Source organism: Dromiciops gliroides, chromosome 2 (genome assembly GCF_019393635.1).
Source record: "Dromiciops gliroides isolate mDroGli1 chromosome 2, mDroGli1.pri, whole genome shotgun sequence".
NCBI lineage: Eukaryota > Metazoa > Chordata > Mammalia > Microbiotheria > Microbiotheriidae > Dromiciops > Dromiciops gliroides.
Window position 1 is genome coordinate 280,956,172 of NC_057862.1, and position 26,144 is coordinate 280,982,315.

A 26,144-nucleotide genomic window follows, 5' to 3' on the forward strand; every position below is an offset into this window, starting at 1 on the left:
TGACTTACTTGCCCAGGGTCACACAGCCAGTGTTTCAGAGATAAGAAATGAAGTCAAGTTTTCTTGATCCCATGGCCAGCTTTCTAAATATTGTTATCAGTCTGCACCTTGAGGTATCTTATGCACAAAGTTAAAAACATAGATAGATTTGATAGAAGCAGCTGCAAAGATCACTTTGTTCACTGATCCTATCCAAGCAACATATAAAAACAAATAAGGATCAAATAAATATGTGAAAATGCTTTGAAAATTGCAAAGCACTATACAAATGGAAGGTGTTATTACCTAATAGCCTTTCTTCCTCTTCCTTTAATATGTCAGATTGTTTCAGTGTTTATTATTTTTATTATTTTTACATACAAACAAAAATGAATAATTTTCAATGGGAAAAAAAAAAGAAAAATTGTACTAGTCATTACTTGGTGGCAGAAAAAAAAGGATACATTCACCTGAGTCATAGAAGTTATCATGCGGAATATTCTAGTGAAGGAGGATTCTCTATTGGGTAAATTCCTCTAGATGCTCCAGTTTGCAAATGATAATACTGATTGCATCAAACCCACATATGTTACAGGGTCTCTTCTATGAAATCTATGACCATTCAAGACAGGTCAGCCCTAACAAACTGTACAGGAAAAACTAAATGGATTATGGTGCTGCCTGCCTCTTGCTTAGACTAAGCTTGATGGTCAGTTCACTGAATTTGTCCATCAGTGTATTTATCTTGGGTGTGATCTAGAGATGGACAAGTATTTGGGCCCAAAACTGACTAATAAAGAGTGCAAGAATGCATTTAGGAAACCACACTGCATTAAAACAATTCCACACTGCTTCATGACACAAAAACCCAGTTTTTAAAAGATCTATATATTCCCAGGGATGCTATGTGACAGCTAATCATGGAACAAAATCTCCAAAGGGCAATGGAGAGGTTATATTACCAGTGATTACTTGTGCAACAAGAAGTGGTACAAAAAGTTATTACCCAGAAAATGTACAATTAGCAAAGGAAGTGGGCTGGTCACACTGTAAAAGCAAAGGTTGACAGTTCAGTGTTTTATACCACTTCAGTGTTGTATTGGTGTCTACTGACCTCCAGGAAAGGCTTCAGCATGCTGGATTTATGAAAACACAGACCCACTGAAAGTAAATATTTTTTTAAATACTATAAAAGTTTTCCTGCTCTCTTCATACCTGTTTTCAAAGGAAAAATAACTCATTTATATAGCACTTGAAGGTTTAATCCAAATCCCCATCCTCAAGCAAAGGTACTTTCTGCAAGGCAGATAGTACCAGCATCATTATTTCTATTTTTATAGATTAGGAAACCTCAGCACAGAGAGGTTAGGTGATTTCTTCAGTAAGTGTTGGAGCTGGGTCTTCAGACTAAGTATGGTACATTTTCCACAACACATATTGTCTTTTTTTTTTTTTTTTGCAGGGCAATGGGGGTTAAGTGACTTGCCCAGGGTTACACAGCTAGTAAGTGTCAAGTGTCTGAGGCCAAATTTGAACTCAGGTACTCCTGAATTCAGGGCTGGTGCTTTATCCACTGGTGCTTTATCCACTTCGCCACCCAGCCACCCCAACATTGTCTCTTATAGAAAGGAGAAAGGAATCCTGGATGAGAAGGGTCAACGAAAGCTAAAAAGAACAATATGCTAATGGGAAGAATAAGTCAAGTGGGTCTGGGTGAAGTCTATTTACAGGCTATGACAGAGTGTCATTAGAAGACTATAGCAGAACCATATTTGTATACCTGCAATACCTCCCTGAAATTGCTGCCTCAACTTCTTACCCCAGGACACTAACACCAAGGATTATTAGAATCATATACTCTGTACCAGACCCATCTCTCAATATTCCTTGACTATTTCATTAGTTTAAAAAATCTATTTGGTTCCACTAAAAAAATTTAAAAAAAAAACACGTTAAAGACCTAGATATATTCTTCCCTAAAAGCAATTCCCTAGAAAATTATGGATTTCTTTGACTCACTAAACACCTTCAAACTCAAGGAAAGGTAAAATATGCTCTTCCAAGCTGCCCCCACTTGCTCTGAACCTCTGTCAGGTACAGCAAGAAGACTGGTAGTCCTGGAGTCTTCTACTATGAATAAATTATAATGAGCTATCATCAGGCACTCTACACCTGGCTTTGTACACCACCTGCATACTAAGGGCTAACAATACCTTTAAATTATTATTATTCATTTTGTTACATGACAAAAAGAACACAAAAGCCATTAAGTAGTGGGTAGCTCCCAGCTGAGTTTAAAAGTCAACACCATCATAATTTATGAATGACTTCTTACTGGATACTTCAGGACACATGGAGAACACACATACTTTTCTGTTTCACCCTATATGTTTCTGCTAAGAACCACCCAAGCACTTAGGAAAAGGTAGCTAAGCTAAAATACTCAAATGACTTGAAAGGTTAAACAAATATCATAACAGAATAAGACGATGAGCCCTAGTTTTGCTAAGGCATAAGTGTATTAATGCATTTACTTCAGTTAGCTCAGTTAGGTTCATAACTGTTATCAGTATGGGACAAAAAGAGTCTAATTTTTTTTTTTTTTGGTGAGGCAATTGAGGCTTAAGTGACTTGCCCAAGGTCACACAGCTAGTAAGTATCAAGTGTCTGAGGCCAGATTTGAACTCAGGTCCTCCTGACTCCAGGGCCGGTGCTCTATGCACTGTGCCACCTAGCTGCCCCCTAAGAGTCTAATTTTAAAAATCTAAATTTAAATGTCTTAATTTGTTTGAAATGCAATATAATTCTAAGTGGGGAAAATTCCCCGAATCAGCAACACAAACAGCACAACTTCATTTTCAACTTTAAGGTCTAAAGCCTATACTAATTTTAAAAAATATATACACCACTATTAATCCAACTCAAAGTAAATTAAATGACTTAAAAATCTGAAACTATTATCTGATATCTTCTGGGCATTTACACACAAATACCCATTCTAATAATATAAAAAGTAGGTAATATATAGCTAGGTCTTCTGTCTCCAACCTCTTGACGATCTCAGCTGCTCCAATGGGTTCAATTGTCCCGCCTATCCAAATAACTATCAAATCCAGTCCTACTAATCTGTTTTGAATTACACTGTCTTCTGTACATATGACTGGAAGGCCCTATAGCATAGCATCTCAAGCTCACTCTCTTCCCAACAGAATTTGTTCTCTTGCACCCTAAACTCACTTCTCCAAACCATTTCAATTGAGGACAACACAATCCTTTCCAGTCACCTAAGTTCAAGACTTCAGTTTTCTTTGATTTCTTCCTTTTCCCTTAGGCCACATCCAATATTTACAAGTCTTATCAATTCTATCACTGTATTTCAGTGTCCTGTTCTCTTCTAACAGCCACTACCCTAATTCAGACCTCTTCATCTGTTAAAGCATTGATTGCATTTGCATTTAAAAGCACATGACAATCTGGCTCCAAGCTCCCTTTTCATATTTTTTTTCTTTTACTCACCTTTAACACATTACAATTACAAACCATCCTACAATTTTTCTCCAAAATTCCATTTCTGTACCATGTTGCCACCACTCAGGCCAGCATCTCCATCAGAATGCTGGACTCTGCCCCTAAAACCACCCTGGACTCAAGAGTGAGCTCAACTAACTTATCTTGAGGAGAACGAGACCTCCACCTCAACTCCCTGACCACCAGCTCCAAAACAACTTTGTGTTTGCACAGTCAGTCCACTTTCCATCTCTCCTTAATTTGGTATATGGAAAGGTGTGGAAGCATTTGTATGTTACTATTTCCATTGTTCATTAATATTTCTATTCTTCTTTGTGCTGTTTTTATCTCTTTTGAGTACAGTTGATTAGTATTCTGAAATAGCTAAGTAGTACAGATAGAGCATGTTAACAGGGCCTTGAGTTCAAATCCAGCCTCAGACTAGCTATGTGGGGGTCTTCTAATATTAGAATGTAAACTCCGTGAGGACAAATGCTATCTTGTCAGCTTGTATTTGCATCCCCAGATCTTAGTACAGTATCTAGCACACAATAACTATTTTTAAAATGTTTTACCTATCTTTGCAGTATGTCCCCATATCTGGAACACACTTTCATCCTCAATTCTAACTCCACCTCTTGGGACTCCCAGATTTCTTCATAATTAGGCTCCAGAGACACCTTCAATGACATGCCTCCAGGGCAAGAAATTGTAACAATTGGAGTGACAACCTGCTGGAGAGTTACTGTAGGAAAGCTCCACCATGAGGAGAAGGCATCTGAGGGCAAGCCGTGCAGTCAGGTCCTTGGTATCAGGAAGTGACGTTTGCTTGTGGGTGCTATCTATCAAAGCTGCCAGCCAATTAGCTTGGAGCTGTGTGTGCATGGGGGGGGGGGGGGGGATATTTTTCCAGCTTCACAGGAGGCGTTGGGTCCTTTTTGGTTCCTGACCTCACCATGGCAGGTCGGATGCTGGGGTCTCTTAGAAATAGTTAGATTTTTACCGTTCTCTCTGATCATTAGATCCTAATGCTCTTTAATAAATACTTAAATACTCTTGCTAAAGCTTATAATTTATTGGTGACCACTCATTAGATATTTTAGACAGACTAGCTAGGATTTTAGCCCCTTACAAAATGTTCCAATTCCATATCCCCTACCGGTTAGCATAGTGTTTTGCACAGTTGATGCCCTCTTCATTTTTGTTGAATTAAGTTCACTTCAGAGGCCCAAAAATGAGCAATTAATCTGGTTTAAAAAACAAAACAAACAAAAAACAACACCCAGCAGGGCCAGGTGGACAAGGCATTTGTGAATGTAGATGTCCTATGAAATCACAGTTTTGATTTGTCATTGAAAAAGATTTCTATTTACAAAGAACTAATCAATGGAAAAAATTAATTTGATCATTTACTAAACCCCCACTATGTGCTGGTCACTGGGCTAAAAACACTATAAATATTCTCTCATTTGATCCTTGCAACTCTGCAAGGTAGATCCTATTATCCTCCCCATTTGACAGCTGAGCAAACAGGCAGGCAGAGGGTAAGTGACTTGTTCAGGGTCACACAGCTAGTATGAGACCCAATTTGAACTTGTCTTCCTGACTCCAGGTTCTACCCTACCATATAACAAATTAAGAAATAATGTAATAAATTTTGGGCTAATCCAAAACAAATATTATACAAGAGGAAATAATGGTAGCAACTAATAACCTGTTGTTTTTAGTGTTAACTGAAAATAAAATATTCTAGACCCATAGATGGTATCATTTTAAAACTAAATCGCTTTCACACCAGTCAAGATTTTATTCTTACGCTTCAAGCAACATAACAGAATCTTCATAGATTTTTCACCTGATGCTTATTTTAAAACAGGGGCAAAATGCTTTTCAATCTGCCCTTTACTAAAATGGTCCATTGATTAAAAACCCCACTATTAATTACAAAGGAACCAGGTCAGCATTGACAGGTCACATGATTTAACCTCTAAATGATTTAGTTAACCTAACTAGGAAATAGGCTTTAAAATTCCAAGATTTTACAAGATTATGATGATGAGACATTTCCCCCAGTGAACCTCATCGGAAGGAAGGAGCCATTTATTTTTTGCCTTTGTAGCCCTAGTTCCTGGTAGAGTGCCTAGAGGTTTGTGGCAACTTGATAAATGCTTAATGATTGATATTTTTTTTTAATTTGTAATCTATTGCCCAGAACTCGTAGATAAATGATAAATTAACTTACAAATATCCATTAGATTAGTATTTTTAGATCTGGAAGAGTTTGGAAGTTATCTAATCCAATTTACTCACTTTGCTGATGAATAAACAGGCCTAAATGGACAATGAATTATGAACTTGGGAAGTTTACCTATCTTGGGAGAATTCAAATTAGAGAAAAACCATAGCAGCTCCATCTCCAGCATTTATCTTTCATGAAAGCACCCCTTGTACTGTGTGTCACATTTGTGAACACCATACTGAACAACATTCTGAGAAACATTAGAGAATACTCAACTAGTGGTTGAATTCACCTGCTATGCAAACTAATACCAAGGTACTTTGTTCCTATCTTATGAATACATTACCCAAAGAAATGCATCCAATTCTGAGTTGAATATCATTATATTACATGTACATTCCTTTTTCCTGTGATTATAGGCTACCAATGGGTCTAAATGTTTGTGTCAATTTAAAATGTAGAGGAAATCACTTTTATAAAGGCATCAAATGTCATGAGTCCTAGTAACTTACAGAAGTTCTTAATTTTTTAACATCATAGCAGCTGGCATTATTCAAGGAAAAACTGTTAACAGGTCCCACCTCTGAACTGCTAGTGCTAAACATGGCTTTCTTCTCCATTCCAGAAAACCATTATTTGTTAGGTTTTTGGATAGTTAAGATACTTGTCAGTTCTAGGCATTCATTTTCTCTATTATCTCATATACTGGATTTCTGATAAGTGTAACTGAAATTAACCAGCAAATAGTTTCTTAAATGAAAAACTGATTTATCTTTAAAATACATACTAATGTACTATACAATAAGAATGAGTATTACTATTGGCTACAGTAAAGAGTCCAGTGATGTACTGATACACATACATCTGTAGTATAAACAGTTTAGTGTCCCTCAGAAACAGCATACCTGATTAATTAATCATGTCCATGTACATACATAAATGAATTTCAACAATTTCAGTAGGATTTTCAAAGGATATTTAACAATTTTTAAGTAAGCCCTATAATTGAATGAATTCTTTGTAGTTTTGAAATGTATCTAATATTGCTTTACACATAATAAGACACCTCATAAGTTTGCTGAACATCATTAAAATAATTCAAAAATTGGTAATAATTGTGATTATTTGCAGATTTTTCTAATACAACTTAAAATGGCATTTTCTGTATCTTTTGAGATTTCTCCTGGAATTCTCTGTATCCTTCTAAAAAAAATTATTCAATTACAGGGAAAAGTTCTTTTATTTTAAATATTTTGACAATCTTTGGAATGAGTCTATTATCCCTACTCTTATCATTTATCTTCAATTTCTTCCTATTGATTAGCTACTTTCCTACTGCCTTCCTGCCCCATGTCTCCCCCATCCTCAAAAAACCCTTACTTGATCCTTCCATACCCACTAACTATAGTCCTTTATCTCTTCTGCTTTTTGTAGCTAAACTCCTAGAAACCCAATAAATAGGTGACTCCATTTTTATTCCACTTTCTTAATCCCTAACAATCTGGTTTCTGACCTTATCATTCCACTAAATCTAAATCTAAAACTGATCTCTCCAAAGTAATCAGTGATTTCTTAATTTCTAAATCCAATGGTGTTTTTTTCAATACTCATTCCCTCAGAATTTTCTACAGCCTTTGACACTTACTCACCCTCGGGACATCATTCTTTCCTGATTCTCCACCTATCTGAAACCCTCCTTCTTAGTCTCCTTTGCTATATATCCTCTAACCACAGGTGTCCCTCAGTGTTCTCTACTGGGTTCTCTTCTCTTCTCCCTTTGTACTACTTCACTTGATCTCATCAGTTCCCATGGAGTAATTATAATTACCATCTCTACACTGATGCTTCTCAAATACACCTATCCTGCCATGTCCTCTCTGCTGACCTCCAATCTCACAATTCCAAGTGCCTTTGAGACATCTCATACTTACTATGTCCAAAACTAAACTCATCTTTCCCCCTGAACTCTCCCTTTATCTCCTGCCTTCTCTATTACTCAGTGTGTTTTTTGCATGGCAATGAGGGTTAAATGACCTGGCCAGGGTCACACAGCTAGTGTCAAGCATCTGAGGCCAGATTTCAACTCAGGTCCTTCTGAATCCAGGGCTGGTGTTTTATCCGCTGTGCTACCTAGCTGCCCCTTCTCTCTTACTCTTTTTTTTTGGGGGGGGGGAATGTGAGGCAATTGGGGTTAAGTGACCTGCCCAGAGTCACACAGCTAGTAAGTGTTTAAATGTCTGAGGCCGGATTTGAACTCAGGTCCTCCTGACTCCAGGGCCGGTGCTCTATCCACTGCGCCACCTAGCCACCCCTCCCTTCTCTATTACTCTTGAGGGCAAAAGCATCCTTCCAGTCCCTCAGGCTCACAACCTAGAAATTGTCATCAATTCCTCAGTACGCAATCTGTTGCCAAGACCTGTCCGTTTCACCTCTTCACTAGCTCTCAAATATGTCTTCTCTCCAGACACTTGCCACCACCCTGGTTCACGCCCCCATCACCTCACACTTGGAACTATTACAATAGCCTGTTGGTGGGTCTGCCTGCCTCAAGTCCTTCCCCCTTTCAATCCATCCTCCATTGGGTGACCAAAAGTCAAAGTCCATCCATGTTAGCCCTCTACTCAATAAACTCCACTGACTTCCTATCACCTCAAAACGCATTCAAAACGCCTTATATACTATCCTCCCCACCCTCCAAACCCCACTTTCCAGTTGACTCTGGCTGTCCCCATGCCTAGAATGATCTCCCTCCTCATAATTGGGCATACTTACTAGTTTCCCTGGCTTCCTTCAAGTCCTTGGATTTCCCAACCCCTCTTTTATTTCCTATTTTTTCCTTAGCTTGTTAATATATATTTGTTTGCTTATTTGTCTCCCCCATTAGATTGTGAGCTTCTTGAATCCTGTCCAGTACTGTCTTTTGCCTCTTTTTGTATTCTCAGCACTTAGCACAATACCTGGTACAGAGTAGGCACTTAATGTTTACTGGTTTACAATCTAACATTAGGCCATTTAAGAGTGAACAACTTAAAAATAAACAAGCTTTTTGAAAAACTAAATCAGCTTGCTATCAGTGGAAAGAAATGGCATCTATTTATTAGGTTAGGTTTTTTTAAAGTTATCAATATGTAAATATACATCTGTTACCACAGAAAGCAAAGGTCCAGAAGGTTTAGAGGACTATAGACTTAAGAGCTCAAAAGGACCTTTGAGGTGAGCTAGTCTAACCCCATCATTTTACAGATGAGGAAACTGAGGCAGAGGGCAATTAAATTACTTGCCTTAGATCACACTGGTAATATGAACATCAGAGAAACTAAACAAAGGTCTTCTGAGCAAAATCCAAATCAAGTGCAATCATCAAAAGGTTTAACTCTTTTACTTCCACTCTTGTACCACACAAAACCTTTCACCATTAATCCTCCTCTCAAAATGCCCCTCTTATTAGAAGCCTAGAATAAAATATTTTAGTTTAGTCACTGCAAATTACTTAAGTAATTTTGACATATACAATCCCATTTAATGGAATAAAAGTATAAATGTATTTGGTTTTAAAGTAATGACTTTATTAATAAATATACATCCATATGATGATGTAGATACAAATCATGAACACTACTCCATTCCTATACACATAATTGCACACGAGTAGCTCAAGTTCATGGACATAAAAACATACACAGTATCTATCAGACTTTTTACAGCAGAGGACAGTGTGCTGATATTAGTTAACTGGTAATTATTTCATCCATAATTATCTGTGGGAAAAGTAAATCATAAAAAAATTAAAGAATCAAAGTGGTCTGATTACAAAACAAAATTTCAATGATTTTACTATATTGTTTAATTTTCAAAAATGAAATTAATATGTGATCACAGCCTTATACATATCTACTTGAAAAAAAAGCAAAGAAAAAGATTCTGATACATCCTAGAGTTTATAAACATATAGTTAAGCTATATTTAAAAATATATGCACTATGATAATATAAGAATATAGAGGGAACAAAACCTGTCCAGAAATGAAAAATCTTTTGAATAAGTGTTCTGAATTATTCAATTTTACTGAAAAAATGTGATAAAATTTTACTATACATCTATTAATAATGAAGTACAGAGATGCATTTACTACTATAAGCACCTGAATTGTCTGTCTTTAAAGCTTTTTAATATGTAAAAGTAAAGTTCTCTTTTTATATCACATCTTAAAGTTATCCTTACAATGGACTAATGATTCATCAACTGGATCCAGGGCTTGGTTTTTGTTTTAAAGAAACTCAAAGATCCTCAGATAGTGTTTTAGAATGATTGTACTTATAACTGTTATTTGTCCACACAAATACAAACAATCATCAATTTGGACTGGATAGTTCGATTACTTTGATAAATATTTATCTTTAAAAGTAAGGATAATGTAAAGCAGGACCTTTGTCAATCTGAAACCTGATCTTAAAATAGAACCTAAAATACTAAATATCAACCTTCTGTCAATGTCCTACTAATTATTTTCTGCCAATATATGGTGCCATTATTTTTTAAATATCCAGTGCAAGACTTGAGATAGTAATAACATCTGATCCTAAAGAACAGTCAAGCAAAATTCATTTTGTTGGCAAATCCAGGGTAATTAATATATGTATTAGCTCCTTATTTAAGATACTGAAGCATTCATTTATTCATAAATAAGGCATAAAAACTGTATTGAAAAAGAAAAAACGTTAAAACAAACTTATTTGTATTTCAGATCATATTCTGACCGACAGTGTTAATACAGAACAGTGAATCCTATTTTATGAAAAGCAGAGTTACATAGTATAAAATGAGCAATTCACGTTTCAAAAAACGATCATATTATGGGGGAAAAGGCCATTTTTTTCTCACTGACCATTTCAAAGTATAGGCAGTTTTTAACATGCTATTTCAGTGTTTTATCATGACAAAAAACAGTGTTACCCAAAAAAAAAAAAAGAACCACCCCCACAACATACTTGGTAGATTATATAAAAGCAAAACATTATTTTAAGACTTCATTCTCTTAGACTTCTTTCTCTTCAGCATGGCACCAATAAATTGTTCAAAAGAAACAGGAGATGTTCAGCAGTGCACAAATCCAATTCTCTAGGCAGCCTTTCACATGAACTGCAAAAGTAGGGTTCTAATTGGTATTATCCATAACTGTTGTCACTGCCCCCCTTTTTTCCTGATACCATTAATAAACACCATAATGAACATATCTTCTTTAGCTGATTTCATCATTTCAATATATTGAAATACAAAGTCCATTATACTAATGTAACAATAATACATCTGTATTGCCTTCTGACACACAGCACAGCACCACTGAATAGATGCAGAAAGGGGGAAACAAAATCAAGCATGAAAAGAAGTTGACAGGAAAGGAAGAAGTGGGTTTTACTCTAAAGTATAAAAGCAACATGCAACCAAATCCTTTCCAGTGCAATGTGTCATCCCCACAATCAAATCATTCAATTAAGTAGATGTTTTCCAAACTAGTTCGAAAATTTCAAAACACTACTAGGCTTTATCAAGTGAAAGAGATAAATGACAATTACATTGTGAGTGTTAATGACAATAAAAACATTTGTGTGTCAGAAGTTACACTGTTTTGAGTAAATAATTAAGAGTTTTATATTTAAATTTGTTAAGAAATAGAACATAGACCAGATTCAAAAGCCTCGACCTGAAGAAAGTCTGGTTTAGTAGCAATTTAGCTGCCATTAAGTTACAAATCAATGTATGTAGCCATCCAAAATTGTTCTATATGGTCTGTATAATGCTAAGATTGTTGAGGTTCAATGTCTTAGTTGCCAGTGCACACATAGTCCCCACATATAATTCAACACCTCTTACTGTAAAGCACAGCATAAAGTCCAGCTCATTATGTGTTAGGCATCACTGGAACACCTGAAGGCTTGCTGCTTTTTTCCTAATAAGAAAGGTATGAAATATGATATCCATTTCTTATGTCATCATAACTGCAATCAGATTTTATATTAAATAGCAAGCCCAAATATCACAATTTATTCACTTTTAAAGTCCTAAGGTATTTCAAAAGCTTTCTGGAACTGCAAACCTACAACCATCAAAAAATCTCACAGGCATCTGAAATTACACATTCATTCTAAATGTAAACTAAATTTTTGTGGAAATTTTCTTTCAAACCCAAAGTCTGATATGCTTAACTCATCCTAGAGCTATTCAGAATAAAGTAAATATATATAGGTCACAGATGTTATTTTCAAAGTTGGGGAACAGAGATTATTTTTCCCCTCTTCTCCATATATACAAATATATATATATATATATATATATATATATATATACACACACACACGTGCATGTATATATATATATACATATATATATACACACACACACACATACATATACAGATAGATAATACTTTTCCATACGTAGCTGCATTTTTAAAACAAACAGTTGAAAATGAAACATTTCTTTTGGATGATGAAGTGGTCTCAATGGAGCCAGGAAAGATATTTCTAATTTCAACAGCCAACATACTTTTCCACCTTGCATGCATAGATGCAATTCCTATATATTTCTTAATATTTGAGTTCAAACAGTACAGTTAGTTGCACTGTTCATTCTAGCTTGCTATTTTGAATCATTAAAACACATGTCCTTTGGTAGATATAACTTAATTATAGTATAAATCCTACTGTATTGGGATAAACTATTCTCAGAAAATCTACAAAAAATTATTCTGAAAAATTCTGCAACACTAATAGAAAACAAATTCAATGTGTAAACATACTAATTCTTTAAAATCCATTAGCAATTGCCATCTATGCACACAAAGGCAAAATGCAGAGACTGTAGTTATATGCAGACTTTTAAGAATACTTCTTTTTACATTACATTAAATATTCTATTCTTAGAATGAATTATCATGTTAAAAACTTACTATGAAGTTATTTATAAAATAGCTTTCTTTTAATATTATTTGTAGTGTTTGGTATACATGCTCATAGGCAATTAAACAACACACAGCAGATTCCAATAAGAGTTCTGCTGAATGACCTGCCATCCATCACTGAAAGGCGAATACTAAAGAAATGTTTTGGAACATCAGTTAAATTAGCTAATGCTACAGTTCAATAAATAAGAAACAGCTTGAACTAAGCATTCTTTAAAAAAAAGCTTTCCAAATTTCTGAATATCTACAAATATCTAAGGCCTATGTAATTTCAAGAGTAGACAAATCTGTATTCTTCCAACTTTCATAAAAACAAATGTTACAAAACTCAAATTTCTTATCTTAAATAGTATTAAATCATTAGCTTATTTTGCTTCATCAGTTAAAAATTTCTCTAGATGGGATCTTTATTATGTCGCAGGCTTATTTCATGAGCCAGTAGGCATAACTGTTTCCTGCTTATTTCAACTCCTTAGTGCATAACTGTCCATTTAAAATGGTTCAACAGTAGGAGCGAAATATGAGACATAGGCATAACTCTCTAAGGGAAAAAACACAAATGATTCAGTTTGGAGAACTCTTAATCCTATGTACAAACACTGAAACATACTCGTGCCCTTTCAGCATTTACTTGGTCACTTCTGTCAACATGTGACAGTCTTCTAGCCCAAAACAAAACCAACAAATTTGGAAATCCCAAGTCATAAATCATGTATTTCATAACCAAACCAACATGAGACTTTGGTACCCTTTGAGTCCTCATTTAAAACCATGATCTCACTTTTCTGCCTCTTTTACTCATTGGGCTGTTTGACCTTGCTGCTTGTTTCCCCAACTCCATGAATTCCTCGGCTATGTACCATTGGATAAGGAAAAGCAGCACTGCCACAACTATAACCTAGATTTGCAAGTCGTGATAGAGCTTTAATGCTACCTGGAGGTCTCCCTGGGCTGACTTTGTATCCTGCAGCTTTAGTTGTACCCAAAGGTCTGCCTGGACTTGTCTTAAATCCAGCTGCTTTGGTAGTTCCAAGGGGTCGTCCTGTGCTGGTTCGGTATCCTGCTGATTTGGTGGTCCCTGAGGGCCTGCCACGTTTACCAGATCGATTGAGGTTTTTCTTTTTCTTGAGTTCATCTTTTGTCTCTATGCTTCTGCCACTTGTAGCCTGCAAGTGTGTTTCATTTAGTGGGTCTTGCCTCTGACAAGCAATTGGTTTGTGGCTGACTGTGTGGCTGTATTTACTTTGCTGAGAGGAATATAAGTCAAATTGATCAGCAGCTCTCATATTGTCTTCATTGAGGCAGGAAGCCTTGCCAGGCCCACAGAAAGCAGTATTACCGCTGGCAACAGGATGCATCATTTTCTACCCAAAATAAAAGGATATAAATAGGTATAAATATACATAAATATACATTTATGTGATAGTATTCAATAATAAAACAGTTTCTATTACAATTATTTAGGACATCAGGCAGAAACCAGAACACTTTAGCAAACAAATATATATGTCAACAGATTCACAAAAACAAAGGAAGTAATAACAACATGATGAGTTAGGTAATAGTCCACACAAGATAATATTATGGTATAGGATCTGTCCTGACACTAATTCTAGTTAGGCGTATGGCCTAACTAAACAATATACATGAGAGAAAGACCTAGTAATCTTGTAGATTGGTTCTTTTGTTTTTAATTACTAAACACACAGAAGGATTTCAATAATGGAAACTGTTCAACTGAAAGCAGAATCATACTGACATTCCTGGACTATCTTCTTTTGTTCTTTTATTAGAATTCTCACAAGTGCTCTTCTTATTTCTTCCTAACAGACCACAGTTCCTGCATAATAGAAGCTTCATCATTATGATTTATTATTTATACAGAGCCATAAATGTGCCTGGCACTTTACAATAGATGGAATGTACCAAACAAAGAACACACTACCTTGACCCAAGAAACTCAGTCTCATCTTAAACTAAATATCTATCCAAATAGGATGCAATTTTAAAGAGAGGAATAAGGAATAGAAATGCCATAAAACAGGTTCATTCATTCACACAAATAGCTGAGATGTGCAGAACACATGGCTGGTGTAATGTTAACAATATGCCTTCTCTGAGGGTATGGCTGGATTCCTGGTACTGAACTTGAAAAAATGGTTGAAAGCATAAGAGTATTTATTTGCTTGTGTCCATAAATATTACCATCTCTTTCCTCATAGAGGCATTCTAACTTATTAACAAATAAAGGTTTGTATTTTGTCTTGAGGGCACCATCTCTCCCCAACTCACCCCCAATGTTTTATCTTCTGAAAAACTTAACTGTGTTTTAAAAAACAAAAACAAAAACAGAGCCCTAACTGGTAAGACCATTTAGATAAACAGGAAATAAGGATTTAGGAACTAGAGCAACTTGTTGCTTTCTGAGCTCTTATTCAGATTTACATTAAAAAGTCGAGATGTAGGCAAGGATGGGTCCTCAAGATACTATAAGATGTTTGACTACAATGATAAATACTATTATCTATGTGGTGTTTCATAAATGTCCATGTGGTAGTTATTGCTACCACATCACAATAATAAAAATATATGAATAAATGTATGCCAAAAACAAAATCAACTCACTTCAAATGGATTGCAAGAGGCAAAGGCAAAAAGGAACTAAGATAAGTCAAAACTTATTAACAATCATTTAATTATTTAACAAAACTGGGTTATTAAATTAAAATAGCTGATCTTTGAAATATTAAACATTTATTAGGAACTGAAAGGAGGACTCTTTCACAGACAAAATTGCTCTTGTCCTCATAAGCCTAATTATAAGGAAAAATGTTTGTAAGAAGTGCTCATTTCTAAGATGAGAATTTTGAACAGGACTAGACCCTAAACAAATGTAAAACAAATAATCCTGCTAATTCCCAAAGGAAACAAAGAGAACTAGGTTGTCTACTATCCCATATCAAATTTCCACTATACAGATGGTAATAAAAGGGGCCCTATCAAAATGAGTTACAAATATAATACAGACCAAAAATTTCAATTTAAAACAGACCTTCCTATTAAAAATTTCTGGTCTGTCACTCCCATCCCCTACCTACCACAGAACAAAATAAAACAAAACAAAAAGGAAAATAAGTTTCAACCCTTAATAGTTCTGCCACTCCCCGTTTCCATTACCGACAATGCATTAAAAATTAACCTCTGAAGACCCCATCTCCATCACCTAATTTTCTCTTAATTCAAAGTGAAGAAGGCCTCCAGCAAGCTGAATGGATCCCGTGGGGAGAGCTTATAGCAGATACAGACAAAAGTAGCATGGAAAGGGCAAGTGTGTATGGGTTGCAATCAGTATTGTTGGAAGGAACATCCATATCAATGACATCAGTGTTCCATATTTTAAGCAAAGCATAGTTTATTTCATGAGCTGAAAAACTCTTGTATTAGAAGGTCCCATTATATACCTATGTACAAGAAGTATCATAAGATATATCAAGGAACTCATCTAGTAAGAGAAAAAGATTGCAGATGATTAAGCTTTGAATTTAGAAAGACTAAAAGTCAGGCATCCATCTTGAATGGATTCTTTATGGAAGATGTATAGAACAAACAGGAAAAAGAATCACACATCACTCTGGATTGAAGAAATACACACAGTTGTTAAAATTATAGATCCACTTAAGGCTATATGACATTGTTTTTATGATCTATTATAGCACTCAGAAAATACATGAATTCTAGCTTATTTTTTTTCTCCAAAGTCATGAGAAAGTCTAGATTTCTGCATCCTTCTATCACCCAAATAATAGTAGCCACTTTACTATTAAACAATTTGACCATTAAAATCAGAGCTATACCCAATTCTGATGACTATCAGTTTTCTCTGTTTTTGAAGTGAGGGGCTATCAGAATCAGTGATTTCATCATCAGTGTAAGAAACTTCTGGTGTAGAAGCTTCCTCTACACCAAAGTGGATTGAGTTAAACTTGCCCAATCACAAATCTAGTATCTGAAGCATGATTTGAACCGGGTTTTTCCTAATTCCAAAGCCTGTCCTCTGTCTAGAAACATTATTTGTTTATATTAATTTGTATAAGAAATAAAAATATGTCCTCTACCAGGGATAAAATTTAACAGTGGGTGAAACAATTACTTTTCTAAGTGTTTTGAGGGTGTTTTTCCGGAATGACCATTTTAGAGATGAGAAAACTGAGGCTGAAAAAATAGCTCATTAACTAACTGTGTATGACCTAGTCAATTATTACAGTACTTGGATACTCAATAAATATTGACTGATAGATAAAATGACCCTGGAACTGCCCAGTTTGCTCTATGTACTCTAACTTCAAGCCTTCAACTTCATTCTGCAGCTTTCTGATGCTCACTCCAGATGTTGAATTCATACATTGGAAGTTCCCTCCACCCCCAAACTTCTCCCCTAACACCTCTATTTAGGTAGGGCATCCAGGTAAGCTATGTCTCATTCCTCTCCTACCTGTTATAGATTGCACTACCGACTAGGACTTCCTCTACTATATGCCCAAGTCAGGCACTTCTCAAGATACCTTAGTGTCACTGTTTCCCCTCCCTTTAAGCTTCTTTTTATATATTGTTTTCTCTGGTTAGAATGATGGGACATGAATATTATTGTGCTATAAGAAATGATGCATGTAATGAATACAAAGAAGCATGGGAAAAGGTATAGGAAATGATAGAGTGAAGTAAACAGTCAAAAGAACAACATACACAATAACTACAACATAAAGGGAAAGAACACCAAAAAATCAGAAGTGAATGTAACACAATTTAAAAGTTCAGCAGCACAGGTCCACAGGTGTTACACATTGCATGTTTTCAGACTTTTTCATGGGTTCTATTAAGTTGTGCTGATTTTTTCCTCTCCAAAAAAAATACAATTTACCATATGTGATAGCCTTCAAGGAGAGGGATACTTAAGATACAATGCTGGGGGGGGGGGGGGTAGCTAGATGGCGCAGTGGATAGAGCACTGGCCCTGGAGTCAGGAGTACCTGAGTTCAAATCCGGCCTCAGACACTTAACACTTACTAGCTGTGTGACCCTGGGCAAGTCACTTAACCCCAATTGCCTCACTTAAAAAAAAAAGATACAATGCTCAGGGGCAGCTAGGTAGCTCAGTGGATAGAGCTCCCACCCTGGATTGAAGAGGACCTGAGTTCAAATCCGACCTCAGACACTTGACACTTACTAGCTGTGTGACACTGGGCAAGTCACTTAACCCTCATTGCCCCACCAAAAAAAAAAAAGAGAGATACACAATGTTGATTTTAAGAAACAGAAAATATCAAGACTGTAAGCCCTGGGAGGACAAGAACTTTCTATTTGTATTCTCAGAGCTTAGCACAGCACCTAGCATATCAGTAAGGGCTTAATAAATGCTGACTGAATGACTTCAACTCCTAGTTGCCTCTAAGTGTTTGGGCCTATGATTTCATCAGTATAGGAAACTCCACCAGAAGTAGTGAAACATGAGGGTGAGAACAAAGATCGATCAACAACTCCTCTTGGTGTTAGTATTTTACCTGAGGCACAGAATAGTTGTGATCTATATCGAAGGCAGCATAGGCAGGGCTCCGAAACCACAATGAGTCTAGGGTACTTATCTACTAAGTCATTACACATCTTCACTAATATGCTTGAATAGATACAAAAATGTATTATAGGGGCAGCTAGATGGGGTAGTGGATAGAGCGCCGGCCCTGGATTCAGGAGTACCTGAGTTCAAATCCGACCTCAGACACTTAACACTTACTATCTGTGTGACCCTGGGCAAGTCACTTAACCCCAATTGCCTCACTAAATAAATAAATAATTGAAAAGTGATCTATACCAAAAATAGCAAACACGCTAAAAATGTGTGTGTGTGTATATATATATATATATATATATATATATAATTTAAGTTTAAGGTGACTACACTTCAATTCCATAGTCAATATCAGTGCCTACTTCCCTTGTGTGGTGTTCTCTTGGTTCCTTGGGGGTTTGCTCCAATGGTCTAGATATTGAGCTAAGCACTGGGGTTACAAATATAAGCAAAGGACCTACCCTAAAGGAACTTAAATTTTAATGTGAGACCAGAAAAAAAAAAGGTTGCTGAAAAGGAGAAGAAGAGGGAAAAGAGAAGGATACCAGGTTGGGAGCATTACAGTCTACTATAGACTTCCTTTAATATATAAAAGAATTTGGATTTTGGAAGGATGTAGCCTGACAGCCATAATGCTGGAAACTAAAGCCAAGAGCAATACAAACTGAGAATGGGTGGGCAAACTAAAGGGCAAAGGAGGTTTGAAAAGAACTCCGCAGGCCAGTTTGAGAAAGGACAGACTTTTTTTAAATGGTGCAACGAAGGTGGCAGTATTTAACTAGAATATTCTGAACTATACATGTTAACTCCACCTACATTAGTCTGTGAAGCACACACAAAGGCTGTGATTCCTAAATTCTCCCAGTGAAATATCCTCTATAAAACAAATACTTTCTTTCACTTTCCTAAATAGTCTCCCAGATTCCTCATTATTGACAACATAAAAATTGCAAACTCTTTATGAACTTCGAAGAACACTCATGAAACTTTCTATAACCACTAGAGATCCCAACTTTGAGAAACTCAGATTCTACGCCCAGAAAGGATCTCACAACTTTTAAAACAGACTTTTCCATCACCAAACTAAGCGCCATCAAAGGCTAGTTAAAACGTACAGTCTTTCAGGTCTGCCTCATCTCCGCTAAAGGCTCCAGCCCAGCACTAAACAAAAGCCACTTCTGAACCCTATAGTAAACCACTAGAAAGTTATGATAGGAGGGAAGAAAATAAATTACGGTCTTCTTTGTTTTTTGGAAATCTGCCTATTTGTGCCGATAAGCTCTCAGTCTCTAGAGGAAGGGATCTTTCTTATTTGACGTGCAACTTTAAGAAATTAGCTCTTAGGCCTAGGAGCCCCCAGCAACAGCATATATTAACATTAAGATAGTTGGCTAAGACAGTCGCCAAAGCTGAATGGAAATACACTTTTAAAAAGGCAATGTTCCACTGCCTGTCTGCTGTTCTAGAAGCCTACTTATTAAGTGTATTTATCGACTTCTTTAAACAGCTTGCAAACTGTAATCAAGACCCTACCCGGATGGCCGATACTTTCCAAGCTGTTAAGGTTTGCCAAAATTTTCCGATTTTAAAGGGAAGGGGGGGGAGGGTTTACGGATTTGAGCTTTAAAAAAAAAAAAGCAAATAAATAATGTTGTACCAGCCAACTCTTTCCCAAACTGGGGGATTTCCCCGAGCTGTGGAGGCTACGGGTTCCGAGGAGGCACGGCGCCCCTCACCCCAGGCCCCCGGGCGAGGCTGCAGCACCTCCCGGGTCCTCCCAGGCGGCTTCATCTCCATCTTGCAAGCAGGGATCTCCGTCCCCAGACCCAGTCGCGCGCCGGGCGCCCCACAGCCCCGCCAGACAAGAGGACACTCTACCCCCACCCCCACGCCCCTCACTTCTTCCCCCAGAGGAAATCCGCACCCGACTTTGACAGGCCCCACGTCTACAAACCTACCACGGCAACTTGTCTCCCAGCCCCTCAGACCTTCCAGGTGCCTCCCATGCGGCTGGCGGGGTGAGAGAGACAGAAAGACCCCCTTTCACACGGCCTGTGACACTCCCCGCTTTCTCCCCAAGGGAAGGAAATCACCCCGCAGGTGGCGGCCCAGCCTCGAAGTGCAGCCCAGCCCCAGGTCCTCCGTAGCAGACGGACAGAGGAGCGTTAAAGCAGCGAGCGGGAGGGGAGGCAGCAAGAAACCAGACCCAGGTACCGTCGGGTGGCGGCGTGCGCGTACTCCATAGCGTCGCACCCGCGCACGCACCGCACGCGCACGGGACGCAGCCTCCTCGCTTTCTCCGCCCACCGGTTTCTCTAGCGCCCCTCCCATTGCCTGAACTCCGTCTGCGCACGCGCATGAAATTGGAGCTGGATGACAGTTGGCCGAGGGGGGATGGGGATAGTGGAAGGGTAGAGTTAGAGGCGGAGCTTGTTGTCTCTGGGCTCCGGCTAAGGGTCGAGGTGAAGCTGGGCGTGGTTTTAATCAGGGGCCCTGGGAAGGGAGAAATCTTTATGGAAAGTGTATTCCAATGCACGTGCACAGCCAATAAGTCAGGCTTTGACCATTTCCTTCATCTATGGCTGCCCTGAGCCAGGAGAACATTGCACACAATAACAGCAATATTGTAGGAGGACCAATTGTGATAGACTTAGCTACTCTGATCAATACAATGATTCAGTTTCAAAGGACCCATGATGAAAAGGGAGAACTAATAAACTCAATGCAGATTAAAGCATACCTCTTTCACGTTATTTTTCTTGCAACATGGCTAGTATGGAAATAATGTTTTGCATGATTTTCACATGTATAATTTATATATTGCTTATATTCTCAAGCCAGATTTCTCAGTCCAAAGAACAAAGAAAGGGAAAGGGGCACGGAGGTCTTTTAGGGGTCTCAGAGAGCAAGTAGAGGCTGTACTAATCATGGCATATGAGATTCCCTATATATATTCACAAGTATAGTTTATTAAAAGGAGTGGCTTGCATCATAGCTTGTGTCAGTGTCCATCCCAAAATATGCCATATTCTCTGATGTCATAACACATAAAATGTAATGCTCTGTAAATCCTGGGACTAAACACAATGACAGCAGTTCACAGGTGTAGGACGTCTGTTGTCTGTATGTTCTGCAACAGAGAACCCCTGCACTAAGTGAAAGTGAAAATGACAAAAGCTAGGAAAAACCCTTGTGGAGATTTTGGTTTAGTAAAAAAAAAAAAAAAAGTTGAATTAAGATTATGGAAAAACATAGGATGGGATTTGGGGATTGGATCTGGGAAGGAATTTAGAGGTCATCTAGTCTTATGAGAATGCAAACTCCACAAGGGTGACCCAGAATCAAAGCTTTGCACTAAGTACTTACTGAATTTTCTAGAATAGTTATGAATATTAGAAGGCAAACATTTAGAAGGCTTTCTCTCTGTTCCTCACAGCATTCCATCTCCCAACTTTGTACAGGCTGCCTCTCATTCCTGGAATGCACTCCCTCCTCACCTCTGCCTCATAGAATTCCATATTTCTCTTCAACCTTCAACTTCTATATGAAGCCTTTCCTGATTTCCCCAACGGCTAGTGTTCTCCCTAATTACCTTGTACATATTCTCCATATATTTAAAACTCTTCATATATTTATTGCCCCACCAAAAAAAAAATTTCAACCTGTCTTTCTGCTATTTTGTGGATGAAATTTTTTTTTATTTTGACAATAGGCTACTCCCAATACACTGACCTTGTCTAGTAGACTCAAAAAACCCCTCTAGTTTGTGAGCAAAAGGGAATTGTTCTCCCTTACAAACTGTTTCCACTCCAAACCTGCCGCTTCTACCTCTCCAGCCCAACCTTCCTTTTCTGAAATGTTCTGTGACTAGAACCCTTCATGCTTGGAATTTTGATACCCTGTGCAACCATTTTAAAAAATTATTTTTTATTCAGAACTTAAACACCAAAAAATAGCATTTCCATACAAAAAGCATACACAAAAGAGGATTATGTATGACATTAATTTAGATTTCATACCATTTGCTTTTTTTTTTTTTCGTGAGGCAATTGGGGTTAAGTGACTTGCCCAGGGTCACACAGCTAGTAAGTGTTAAGTGTCTGAGGTCGGATTTGAACTCAGGTACTCCTGACTCCAGGGCCAGTGCTCTATCCACTGCACCACCTAGCTGCCCCTACCATTTGCTTTTTTTAATAAAAGTTTACAATAATTCCACACATTACTTTCTTTGGGGGAGGGGGGGCAGGGCAATGAGGGTTAAGTGACTTGCCCAGGGTCATACAGCTAGTGTCAAGTGTCTGAGGTTGAATTTGAACTCAGATCCTCCTGAATCCAGGGCCAGAGCTTTATCCACTGCACCACCTAGCTGCACCCCACCACACACACATTACTTTCAAAACTCTCCTGCTTATCTAGTGTTGCTTTTGAACTACATTTTGTTCCCATCTATATTTTTTTTAAAATGCTTCAATGGCCCTCCTTGCTTTTTGTCATCACTATTGCTAAACTCCCCCTTCCCCCTCCCACTGATAAAAATCAAGAAAGAACAAACTAAAGAAACCTTGTAACAAATAAACATGGTCACATAAAAATCCACACAAAATGGCCATGTCCAAAAAATATGTTTCTTTCTTTTTTCACTTTGAGATCATCTCCTCTCTGTCAGGAGTAGGATAACATGCTTCACCGTATTTCCTTAGTTGGTCACTGCATTGATCAGCATTCTGAATATTTTCGGGGTTCCTTGTTGAGTGTAACTTTTCTCAATGGTGCTGCACTGCTTGTGCCATCAGAAGTAGGGAACCAATCTTTCTCCCCAGTAGAAAGCTCCTGGCCCCTTCTGGCTTCATAGCTCCACTACTCAGAGGGAGCGCAAATAGCAATGGTTTCTGTTTTTCCAGAAACTCTGAGGTCTCCCCCCCCAAACCCCCATCTATCTATCTATTTATTTTATTTTGATTAGGTAAAAGAGGCTGTTCTTTGCCTCCCTTCTAACCTAGCCTTAATCACTGAGTGGGCATTGCCTCAGGCAAACTGTGACCTGTGAAAGGCCATAGCTTAAAAGGCCAAAGTCTCCCACCAAATCTGGGGCCATCTCCAGTCATTCTGATCTTGCCACTAGACCCAGATGGCTCTGGAGGAGAGAGTGAAATTGGTGATCTTGAACAGCCTCCCTCATTTAAATCCAATTCAGTGCAAGTCATGAGGTCACCCCAATGTCACAGTCTTCTTCAAGGATGAGCAACAACAAGCTCCCTAATGGTTGGGCTTTCCTAAGGCTATCCTAACTTGGGGGTTGATGTAACTGTTCTGACCTTTGCCCTGGAAATGACAGAACAAAACCAACTTGTGTGGAATTCATATTCAAAATAATTAAGGAGATAGTAACAAAAAGTATCTTACCCTTGATGAATTCAAATCATTTGGGCCAGATGAACTACATATTTGGATATTGAAAATTCGGTGGTTTTTGCCATGAGATACCTTGCATTTTTTTCTACTTCTTTCAGTCTTTTAACTTTGTTTTATTATTTCTTGTCTCATAGAATCATTGTCTTCTATTTGGTCTATTCTAATTTAAAGGGAGTTTTGCTTGGCCGAGGTTTTGTACTGCTTACCTGGATCTTTATATGTATCATTTCCCCACATAATAATATAAATTTTATCCTTATGTTCATATCATGATTGCTCACCCATATTTAACTTTTTGGGTGTAGTTATTTTATTTCTTTTTAATTTTTTTTCAATCCTAATAGTATTTTCTTTCCAGGTACATGTAAAGATAGATTTTATCATGGGGAAATGGTTGGTGTGGGGGATCCTTAGGAATTCCACCCAGGGCAGCTAGGTGGTGCAGTGGATAAAGCACCAGCCCTGGATTCAGGAGGACCTGAATTCAAATGTGACCTCAGACACTTGACACTCACAAGCTGTGTAACCCTGGGCAACCCTCATTGTCCTACAAAAACAAAACAAAAAAGAATTACACCCTCTAGCACACAAGTCCAATTAGAATAAAATATTTTATTCAGGCACTAGAGAGAGGAAACATTGAGAGCAGTTTCAAGGGGAGATAGATCCAGAGATGTAGTTCTCTGAGATACCTATCTCCTCCAGCAGAAAAAAGACCATAGCTTTTATAGAAGATAGATGGTGGAGGGACAGATGGGGTGATCATCTGACTCTGGAAAGTTCCCTTATTGGGGGTGATCACAAAAGTGGGGAATATCCCCCACTGGTGGTGGCTAGGGGAAGTTGGGCCAGAGGCAGCTCAGGCAGTAGCCATACCTAACAGGTTTATTTCTCTTGCTTCAAGGTGTGTCTGTCTTCTCAAGAAGAAGACCCCTGTCAGTTGGCCAGTTTAAACTTTAATAGTTCTGGGGGCAGCTAGGTGGTGCAGTGGATAAAGCACCGGCTTTGGATTCAGGCAGACCTGAGTTCAAATCCAGCCTCAGACACATGACATTTAACTAGCTGTGTGACCCTGGGCAAGTCACTTAACCCTCATTGCCCTGCAAAAATTAAAAAACAAACAAACAAAAAAAACAAACAAAAAACAAAAAACAAAACTTTAATAGTCCTAACCCCATAACATTCCCCACTTCTCTATATGTAAGGAAAAGGGGTGAAGATTCTTCTTCTGTAACTGCTTCAAGCTGAGTAGGGTCGAAGAAATCACAGTGGGGGAATGGGCTTGGTCCGGAGAAGAGATATGAAGTCCAGAGGGTGGGAGGAGATGTACAGGCACCAGCTGTAGCTGTCATGAGGTTGACGCCTTGAGCCTGGATGGAACAGACTTTAACAAGAGTTTAAAAGGAACCAGGGCAAAAATCAAAAAGGACTCAAGGTGACAAGAGTGCATGTCAAATAAGTTGTACTTAAGGTGTTTCTGATTCAGTTTTAGAATGCATAACTAATAGCAGACAGATGACAAAGCCAGATTCTTATACTAGAATTTCTATATCTGCATCTCAATATAGTAACTCATTTGCAGTACCAACATAAAATCCAATATTGTGTTCTTGCTGATCAAATGATATGATTATAGGAATTTACCATGAAAGAAAAGGAACCAAGGTCTCAGAAAGCTTCATGTGCACTCCAGGCTTCATGTGCACTGCAGGCAGAAATTCTACAGAGAGCCAGATGTATTGAGTCAGGGTCAAAGTCAGCTAGGTGGGATGGGCTTATTGGGGAAATTAAGTCAGGAGAATCCTACCTCAGCCCTTACCAAAGTCATTCTCCCAAGCTTTCCCATGGCACTCTACCACTTGCTATTCACTGGCTCAGGAGTAGTATAGTATTGACCAAACACAAGCCAAAAAAACCTGGTAGTAAGACAGTCCCATAATGTCTTAACTGATAAGTTCCAATAATCAGAGCCTCATATGGATTTCATATTGATAACATGGATTTCATTTGATAACATGGTGAGTTTCCTGGCTAAGTTTAAAATTTCTTTATTCTGTTTCTCTAAAGAGCTGAGAAATCTTATCAGATAAGGAGTAGAGTTAAAGTATAGCTGATTTTTTTTTCCTTCAGCAGCAGCCAGGAAGCCTAAATGCAGACAGGGTGTGGCTCACTTTACCAGAGTTAAGTAATAAAATTAAAGCCAAAAAGCTATTCTTAATTCAGTGCAGTTCAATGGTTAGAGACTTAAAAATATTTTTTTCTTTGAACTTTTACACATTAGAAATAATTCCTGATTTTAAACTATTCTACTACAAAAGATTTTAAGAGTAGTAGTATCTAACAATTCAACAACTGTGAGCTAGCTACAGGTTATTTCTTCTGGTCAATGCAGTGAACTAAGAACCCATAAGCTAGGAATTTCTCAG

At 37.7% G+C, this 26,144-nt stretch overlaps 1 protein-coding gene across 3 annotated transcripts in view; it reads right to left on the reverse strand.

Annotated features, from left to right (window-relative positions):
• The window catches only part of LOC122743862 (UPF0461 protein C5orf24 homolog), a 54,861-nt gene extending 34,288 nt beyond the window's left edge, over window positions 1-20,573 (reverse strand). Inside the window, exons 1-3 of one of the 3 annotated variants that reach the window (XM_043989065.1) lie at window positions 20,265-20,573; window positions 13,618-14,047; window positions 9,252-11,672 (exon numbers count right to left, since the gene is read on the reverse strand). In XM_043989065.1, coding sequence (XP_043845000.1) covers window positions 11,632-11,672; window positions 13,618-14,044 — 468 coding nt within the window. In that variant the 5' untranslated portion in view covers window positions 14,045-14,047; window positions 20,265-20,573 and the 3' untranslated portion in view covers window positions 9,252-11,631. Of the gene's footprint in view, window positions 1-9,251; window positions 11,673-13,617; window positions 14,048-20,264 lie in introns of those variants that run through there. The other 2 variants (XM_043989063.1, XM_043989062.1) reach the window with 2 other exon arrangements.
• Between the last annotated feature and the right edge of the window lie 5,571 nt (window positions 20,574-26,144).